At 37.0% G+C, this 9,750-nt stretch overlaps 1 protein-coding gene across 2 annotated transcripts; it reads left to right on the top strand.

The window, feature by feature from the left end:
- The first annotated feature begins 607 nt into the window (after positions 1-607).
- Positions 608-8,928, top strand: LOC147848630 (uncharacterized). 2 transcript variants are annotated; one of them, XM_087338285.1, is made up of 9 exons: positions 608-1,068; positions 2,171-2,405; positions 2,611-2,780; positions 2,882-3,024; positions 3,603-3,780; positions 3,907-4,519; positions 4,745-4,857; positions 4,988-5,228; positions 8,192-8,928. In XM_087338285.1, the coding sequence occupies exons 1-9, from the start codon at positions 851-853 to the stop codon at positions 8,417-8,419; spliced, it is 2,139 nt and encodes a 712-aa protein (XP_087194411.1). In that variant the 5' UTR covers positions 608-850; the 3' UTR covers positions 8,420-8,928. The 2 variants fall into 2 exon arrangements, with proteins under 2 accessions (XP_087194411.1, XP_087194412.1); XM_087338286.1 differs by lacking the exon at positions 8,192-8,928 and adding an exon at positions 5,786-6,018.
- The last annotated feature ends 822 nt before the right edge of the window (positions 8,929-9,750 follow it).

Genomic DNA, 9,750 nt, shown 5'->3' with positions numbered 1-9,750 from the left:
TTCTCCGCTTCCATTGTCATGTGCATTGCTCCGTATTGTATGAAAAATGGTATGAATCTAGCTTAAGATAGATGATCCACATAGTTTGTTTGTGTCAACACTTGCTCTACCGCTCAATACGGGGAATCGGATGTGGTGGATCCAACCCATTTTCAGCTTCTATTATTGCATGGGAAATTCAACACCCTTATTCAGCTTCTATTATATGTTATCAGTGCTCAACTTCTCAATGTTGACGATTCGAGGAATCCAACTCAAGGTTGATACATTATGCGTGGGCTTAAAAAGCGTCTTGGTTTTGCTTTGATGATATGTTGCACAATGTTAATTATGGATCGAACCCCAGGAATACGAATTGTATATTTACACACACAACACGTCCACACTATTTCGACCCTAGCCCAACATTTGCCATGGTCGGATGCATATGTATGTGTAAATGCACGTGTTTCTCATGGTTGGATGCAAATGTATGTATGTGTAAACGGATGTGTGTGTATGGGTATGTATGTACACATGCACATCCGAACATGGGTCCACAATTATTATATTAAGGCGATGAATGTAAACTATAGAGGTGTTGATTATGTTCCTCCTTGTGGGCGAAAGGGAAAGCTGAATCGTTCTAGTGTCCTCTCCCTCTCCTTCACATCGCGACTTGCTCTGTTTTAGAGTATTGGATAGAGGTATGCGCTTTGCTCTGTCGGTGAATGATCTTATCCACTTCATATATATCTTTGTCATGATGCTGATGGCAATGATCTCAAAATAGACATACAACATAACGAAAGGTTCTTTTTCTTCTTCTTCTTCTCCTCCTCCTCCTCCTCCTCCTCCTTTATGTGTATGGATGGGAAGCATGCTGAAAGGCAAGAATTTTATGGAGAATTTGATGAGAGAGAATTCTCTCAAAGGTATCTTTGGGGTGTTGAAGAAGGAAGACACGTGGGAAGAAGAAGAGATCTCAGAGGATTCAGCTGAAGACGGTAGCGGTTCTTCAAGCCGTTCCCGGAAATGGGTTCGGGAGCTCTCTTCTCTTGCGAATGTTGTTGCATCTCGGTGTGCTAAGTAGGTCCCTTCTATGTTAATTATGTTGCGTTCATTGATTTGTTTCTTTTTTCAGCTCATTGTTTTATGGATCCAATTCTGTGGAAGCTTATGTTGTAGTGCTTTGTGTTTTTGGGGGTTCAGTCCTATGTAAACCTATTTTGTATATTTTGTTCTCTTGCCTTTTGGGTTAAATCTATCTAAGCTTATGTTAATACTTCTTTGCTCGTAATTCATTTTGGGTCAATTCTATATAAACTTATATTGTATTGGTTTGTTTTTATTTTGTGCAATTGATTCTGTATGAGATGTTGTCGTATTGCTTTCTATGCAACCTTATGCTGTACTGATTTATATTTTGGTCGTTTCTAACTTTTTCCAATGCACTATTGTTTTTTGCTAGGTTAAATTCCAGATTTGTGTCTGTTTCCTGTGTTTATTTATGTCAAATTTCCTATTCCATTGATTTAGTCTTTATTTTTCAGTTGCTTTGATATTTATTTATGGGGTTCGCTTCTAAGAAGAATTTCATTTCTTATTATTATTTTCATATCGTCTTTGTATTCTGTTGCTTTATTTATTTATGAATTTTCAGTGGCTAATGGTTTTGTTTCTCGAATCCTTTTATGTTACAACACCGGTAACTACTAAAAATAAGGGTTTAGGGTTTAGATAATATGTCTAATCTAGATAACGGGCTTTGCTGGTCAAGCCCTTCGTGTAACACGAGTTTTGCTTAAGATTTTTTACATACTTTGTTTAAGTGGATAACACAGTGGTAACTCACATAACCTTAATGTTAATGGAATCAACTAACCCATAATCTTACCAAGACTGAAGATTAATTAGGATTTATAGGGCTAGGTACGTCGCTGTACGCTGCATCTTGTGACTTGCATCTAAAGGTCCTTCTTTGTTTCCCGCATACATATATCTCCACATGAATGGAGTTAGATATTTAGAATGTGTCTCGAGCTGACTATATCATGGGCAAGCAGCTAGGACCATCGGGTATGTAGGGCTAGCTATCATGGCTTGTAGCTATTTGCTTCTAGAACTCTTTTTGTATTACTTGCTATATTTGAAAACCGCATTCAAAATTTTAGATCCTTAATTATTCCAGGATTTTATTGTCATCAGTCAATGAATTGCAACACCAATTTGATGAAGAAATTCCAGAGATTGCAAAGACAGCGGCAAAGTATCCTCGGAATTTGTTGGAATACTGTTGCTTTAGAGCACTTGCAGTTTCTTCCCGAGTTACAGATTACTTGTCGAATAAGGATTTTCGGCGGCTCACTTTTGAGATGATGCTTGCCTGGGAAACCCCGGGTGCAACAGACAAACCTGTAATAAAAGTGAGCAATGAAGTTTTTGCTTTTAGGAACTTTTGAAACATATATTTATTATCTCGCCATGAGTAGCCATGTTAAGCAATGAGTTTTTTAGGAGCTGAAGTTTTAAGGAAGTAGCAATAGGATCCATCCATCCAGAGTGAAAGTATATTTCTTATTTGAAATTTTCCACAAGGGATGGCCACATTAAATAATATACTTATGTCAGGTAGACACTGAGAGAACAGTTGGAAAGCAAGCATTTGTGCGGTTGGGGCCTGCCATCGCTGGTGTTGCAGACCCTGTCACAGTACACAGTCAATATGATGCATTGACTTCTGCAAGTGAAGGAAGACTTCAGTTTTCAGTTTATGATAAGTATCTGGGAGAACTTGAGAAGTGAGATACTTCAATTCTTTTCTAATAAACTGCTTGATTTATTGTATCTACATCTATGTGAAGAAGTAAAGATTTATGCTTTCCTATTTTTTCATTGTTAGGGCTCTTAAAGCTATGAAAAGTCAGTCTTCAGCGGCACATTTATCGAAGCTCCATATGATTAAAAGAGAAATTGTCATCGAGCTTGAGGGAACTGTGACTACACAACCAGTTCTTCAACACGTGGGTGTATCGACATGGCCAGGTAAATGTTTGCCTAATACTTTGGAGAAAAGGTTATGCTGCATGCGTAGAGTCACTTCTTATATGTTGTAGTTGATTTGTACAAAGCAGAATGTTATTTTTTAAACTATGTATAACTACGTTATTTAAGTGATGTAAAATGGTACTATGGCTGAAGTAGAGTCCCACTAAATTCCAGTGGATTTCTATAGAATTTTTTTGCATCATATATGTCTCTAAATTACTTAATAATTTTTGTAACTTAACTGAATTTTAGCATAATACCTCCATTTTTCATTACTGAATTATCTCCAAGGGCAGTGATTAATTGTTTTACCCATAATTAGCTTTTACACAATTCATAATCCCTGAAAATATGCTTTGGAAGAGGATAACAAATTGTAAGGGTTTAAAAACTCCATATTTTGACAAAAAGAAGATTGTTTAAGTAGTGAATTTCTTCTGTTTCATATGGGAGCTTTCGATTATGTATGACTAAAGTGGGGCTTAATAGTGTCTTTTTGTAGTTCTTTGAAAAGATAATGGGAGGCGCTTTTACAAATATGATGCTAACTCATTTTGGAAGTTACATTTCTGCAGGTCGTTTAACCCTGACAGATCATGCTCTATATTTTGAATCCATCGGAGTGGTGTCATATGATAAGCCTAAGAAATTTGATCTAGCTGGTAATTTCCGTCAAACTGTAAGACCTGAGCTGACTGGTCCATGGGGTGCACGATTATTTGACAAAGCTATTTTATGCAAATCAGCTGCGATGTAAGTTTACTATAGATAGATATGAATTTGTAGAAGTTGATACGACATATATGCATACTAACTTTTCTATATATACATTTGTTTTTCTATTCAAGCACGCTGCTTATTGATGGGTAATTATTGCAGCCCTGAACCATTGCTATTTGAGTTTCCAGAGTTCACGGGTCATGCACGGCGTGATTATTGGCTCTCAGTCGTGCGAGAACTTATTTGTGCACACCAGTTCATAAGAAAATATCAGTTAGAAGAAGTAGGAAAGGCCGAGGCTTTATCAAGGGCAGTTTTAGGCATTGCTCGTCTTCGAGCAACGAGGGAGCTAAGTCATGCTTTACCCCCCAAACCAGAGGCCCTTCTTTCATTTTTAACTGGCGAGGAGCTACATGGTGGAGATCTTATAATGGAGGCTGTGGCAAGAACTCTTCGATCGGTAGATAGTCCACGCATTGATGGAGATGCCTGTGCCGGTCCCAACACCAGTACCAGTAATGGTAAATTTGTAACACATCGGCTTTTTGCGATATCAGCAGCTGCAACTTTAATCAGTTTTGGTGCCTCAAAGAAACCATCAAGTGGTGAGGATGCAGCTTTCCCTGTTGGAGAGTTTTTGATTGGTGATCTAAATCCTGTTGAAAGAGCAGTCATGCAGTCTCGAGATAACTCGAAACGAATGGAACTTGCACAATCTACTATTGATGGTGTGAAAGTTGATGGAATTGAGATGAATATAGCTGTAATGAAGGTTTTTATCATTATTTTCTCCTCCAGTTTAACTCTGTTTAATTCTTATGTACATCTAAATATATATTTTGTTTCATGTACTTTAATTGTCCTTATAGAAGAGACCATATACTCATTTGTGGTATCTTGTTGAGGCTGTTTTGGTCTTTTTGAGGCATAAATACATCATCTTTCTTTTTAAAATGGCTTAGTGCTTACAATTTACTTGGAACATTTCTATTCCCAGGAGTTGATGGTACCCATCAGTGCTGTTTTGGAGTGGATCAAGTCATTGCAGTCTTGGAATGAACCATTTAAGACAACCACTTTTCTTATAATTTGTTCCTATGTCATGCTCAAGTATGTTTTTTGATACTTGCAAGCCCAGAGTGAATGAATCAACGTTGAGATATTCATCATAAGTTTTCTGTTCCTTGCCTCACATTCATCATTTACACTGTTTTGAGCCAGTGTGTGGGGATATTGACAGGAATCTCCTTGGATATGTCATTCCGGTGTGCCTTTTGTGCTTGGCTGGATTCATGCTCTGGTTCAGGCAAGGTCAAGATAACAATTCGGGAGAGCTTCGAGTTATATCCCCTGCAGTTCAAAGCACTGTGGAACAGCTGTTAGCTCTGCAGCAGGGCCTAACTGAATTGAAAGACTTGTTACAGGCTGGAAATATCTTCCTTTTGAAACTCCGGGCTATCTTGTTCTCAACACACTCTCAGGTTACATCTAAACTTAGTTAATCTCCAATTTAAAATCGTAAATTCATTTCACACAAATAAAATAAGGGGTAGGTGAGTGTCTGGTGTTTCGGATCTTCTGCATATACTCATTAAGAAAGCCATGGCACATGCACACCTGTTCAAGTTCTCAGCGGTTTTGTTCTCTATTTACCTGTTCAAATATGTTTGAGAATGCAAGGAATAATTAAATTAGCTTCTGAACGTTTGCATTATTCTTCTTGTTATTTTAATTCTCTTTACCCTTCATTGGAATGTCAATTCTTTTTCCGTTTTTGACGAAAATCTGTGAGTAATAAAACCAGTTCATTCCTGTTTCTCAACTATGAAGTAAAAACCTTTCATTTGTTTGGTCTTGAACATGTAGGATACATTCTTCGAATGAAACATGAGATATTCTTGCCAGAAACTAATATACAAAGATCATCTACAAGTAAAAACCTGTATGCATGTAGTTTCTTTGGACAGTAAAACCAGGTCATTCCTGTTTCTCAGCTATGAAGTAAAAACCTTTCATTTGTTTGGTTTTGAACATGTAGGATACATTCTTCGAATGTTGAGGAAACATGAGATATTCTTGCCAGAAACTACTATACAAAGATCATCTACAAGTAAAAACCTGTATGCATGTAGTTCCTGAAATCCCAGTAGTCTGATGTTTTAGCCTTTTTTCAGACAGTAAAACTCCAAGCAGACAACCAATTTAGCTAAAGTTCATCACTGAAGAGTTTGATATAAAATGTCGAAGATAATTCTTACGATTTCATTTCACGTCCGATGAGTTGTATTATGCTAAACAAGAATTTGGTGCCCTGTTGGCCCCAAATCCTTGGGGCTTCCTTCGGTATTTCTTGGATTGATTATGAATAGAATGTAAGACAATAACTCAGAGCCCAAACCCAACATTCTAAGCCTATTTCAGGAACTATAACCCATCATAAAGCTTCCTAAGTATTCTCCCCAGAGCATCGTACCAAAGAAAGTAAATCAACTATGATTCCTGCAGATTTCAGCTCTCTAAATTGATTTTTCCATCTCCTTGAATCTATTTTCTCATATTGCCTTGTGTCATCTCTTCAAAAACATATTTTATCCCTCTCATTTGTCCATTCATAACTTTTAAGTGGAATATGTAAGGGGTTTTTTAAGACACTTTTACAATTGGATGCACACCCTCCTCTTGCATCAAAACCAAATGTTATCTGAACCAATCACATACGATACCAGTCTGGACTATGGACCGTGGCTCTTCTGATATTGCTCCCAATTTCAAGAGTTACTGGTACTGAGTAAAAATAAAATAAACGAGAAATAATTGTTTAAAAAAGAGATCAAAACTAACACTCCCGGTGACAAAAAGAGAAAAAGACATGCAATCATTAGATAATGAACATTCATTTGGGCTATTTTGACCAGCGAGATTCGTTGTCAACTTGGCTGGATGTTATTCCCCAACAGCGTGAATGATCTTCTCTAGTCTCTAGTGCAAGAGCTACAGATAGTTGCTGGACACTGCGTATGAACATCGAGAATGATTTATAGTTCAACGATACGGGTTGTGAAGATAAGTAGAGGAGGATTATCCTTTCTTAATGCTGTGGCTAAATAATCCCTTTTTGTGGTAACTGTGAGCTGTTTTAAAATCGTTTAAACTCATGTCCTCACATTCCACAAAATATGCCATTCTGCAGAATAATTAGTGGGCAGTTTCTTACATCTACATAAGAACCGTAGTCAAGGAAACCCAGGTGGAAAGGTGAGAGCGACATTTTTGTTCTCTCTACATGTTCCTGTCATCCAAAGATGTCGTGACATAGGAGGGATAAATTTTCTCGGCCATGCTACTTCATGTGTGTTTGTCTTATGAATGTTCTCAGCATTTGCACAGAAATCAAGACTGGATTATTATATGTTAAGGAGATTGAATTTTCAAAGTGGCCTAACCATTCCCAACCGCATGTCCTAACCTCACTAGCAACTCCATATCATGTGATTAAGAATACCATGAATCTTGCTAAAGTTCTATATTCAGACTCTGATCATGGACTATCCAAATTGCATGAAATACCATACCCAGAAATTTGTATTAGGTACCTCCTATTTGGACTCTACTTTTGGAATGGGGCGCCTCAGAAGTGGTTGATTATTGCATTTATATTTCATCAAGGTGTCCATTAGAAATGTAGACCTAGGCATCCATATAATACCTTCCCTAGCTCCATATGCTGAATGTTTGTAAGGGTGGAGCCATGAGGTCCGCCACCTCCTTATCAAAGTAGAAAAATAAGGGATGAAACTAACTGGTATCTTTTTTGGTTTGCAATGCTAAAATGGGGAATTTTGTATAGCCTTATTGGGCCTATTCCCATCAACTCATCAGATTCATCCATACACCTTCCTCGTGCCCTATCATATACCCAAAGCCGACTTCACATGGTCAAAGTTATCTTATATCTAATATTTCTTGAGTCTATTTAATATCTAATACATAAACCATGAAAACGGTACTGTACAAGATTTCTATATTTTCGTTTCTTTCCCACTCTTTGCAACCTCAGCTGACGTGACATAGTTATCATAAGATCATAGGCTAGCTTTGTTTGTTTCTAGAACTTGTCATCAAGCTCAATGCATTGGCTTAGAAGGGATTAGCGAAGGCAATGTGTTTGCTTTATGTGATGGTATGAACCATAGACTATCTAAATACAAAAAGAAAAAGATTAGAAAATTTGGAATAGGATTGATGATTGTGTGATGCTTATCATTTTGTTCAGAATTTCAAAATTCATCAGGAGTTAATACTCAAACCCTTCACAATAATAAGTCAGGCTATTGTCAGTGCACATTCTATACTAGTTTGTCACAAGGGTAAATTTTGTTCCTTTTAACTGAAAGATATTATTTTCTTCTTCTAAAAAGTATGTTTGCGAAAACATTTTTCATAGGCGACAGACCAAGTGGCGAAAGTGCTAGTCATCCTTGCATTTTCTCTCGCATTTCTTCCTTTCAAGCTAATTTTGCTCTCAATGTTTTGGGAGGCATTCACACGACAAACACGCTTCCGTCAAGAAAGCACTGAACGCATAATGCGAAGGGTAAGAGAATGGTGGTACAGCATACCTGTTGTTCCTGTTCGTCTCCTCAAAGTTGAGGAAGAGAAAAAGAAAAGCTAAAGATCCTGAACAGTTTTTCAGCTCTTCCCCCATGTTAGCTATATAGATAGATATAGATACTAAAGCAACAGGGAAGATATATTGGTATTTGGAAGATGCATATAGCTGACACACACCCTCAAACATCAGTAAAGAATGGAGATGGTACAAATAGATTCAAGTTGGTATGAAGGATCCCTTGTATAGGTATTGCTTCTTTTCGTTTTATCCACATTGTATACATGCTCTACAATCTTTATCACACTCGAGTAATTTGAACTCTTACAAATATAGCCTCAGTTAGAGCCTGTTGTTTGCTTTTCCTTTCACCTTAAGTAGAATCACCTACTCGTTAACTTGAGTTGTCAGAACTGTACATATTTCTACAGTAAATTGTAACTATGACAGGAGGACTGAAGTAATGTTAGAGTGGAATATTGTTAGAGAAGAGGTCCTTAGCAAAGTGACCACCTTGATTCCGTAGTATGGTTAAAGTCGTATCCATATATTTATATATACTATTTCTCTGAGTGTAGTCGGTCACGTGTTCGCTGTTCAAAATGAAGTTTCATGTGAGAAATGAGCTCCGAATATATGTTCTCTAGTTTTGCATCACAATAAAGATCCCAAAAGACTTTAAAGATCTCACTTATCAATGATTTGTGCGTAAAATATTCAGAGATGATAAATAGGAGTAGATTTGAGAATTGGATTACTTTCTATGACATTTTACATCAAGTATTATTTTAAATTTATGTTATTCTCAAAATTGAAGGGGTGACTATTTGACTATTTTGTTTGTTGTTTTGCCTTTACATGTTGGCGACCGTTAGTATATTACTATCGACTAGTTAAATGGGTTTTGTGTTGGCTAATTCTTCCAAGGTCAATCACTTTCTTTGAACACCCCAAATAGCAATATGGGAACAAACTATAAAAAGATGTATGTATTCGCAAAAGTATTCGCCAACTATCACTTCTTTGGCTTCTTAAAGAAGTAATCTAGGAGTATCAAGATCTGATGTTCTTGTGAGGGATTATCCAGCAGTCATGTTTGGTTTTGCATAGATGCAACTTTGCTTGTGACCAATGCTTTGTTTCCAAACTTTCTAGTGCAAGGAATTACTAGTTATTTGAACTTTTGTGGGGATTTGTGTAGATTAGAACTATTAACGACTTTTGAAAATATCATGCAACCATGATTTAATCTCTCTTTGTTAAGAGTCTAATACTAATTAATAGACCAAAATAAAGTAAAAAGAAGGAAAATAGATTGGATAGAAGAACCCGTTCCACCCAACCACCCTCGAGCTATGATCTAGACATAACCAACCTACCACCGACGTCTTATA

Source organism: Azolla caroliniana, unplaced genomic scaffold (genome assembly GCF_043228905.1).
Source record: "Azolla caroliniana isolate FFs.n. ecotype wild unplaced genomic scaffold, voAzoCaro1.0.p SCAF_289, whole genome shotgun sequence".
In the NCBI taxonomy this organism is placed as follows: Eukaryota; Viridiplantae; Streptophyta; class Polypodiopsida; order Salviniales; family Salviniaceae; genus Azolla; species Azolla caroliniana.
This window is presented reverse-complemented; position numbering and strand designations above follow the sequence as displayed.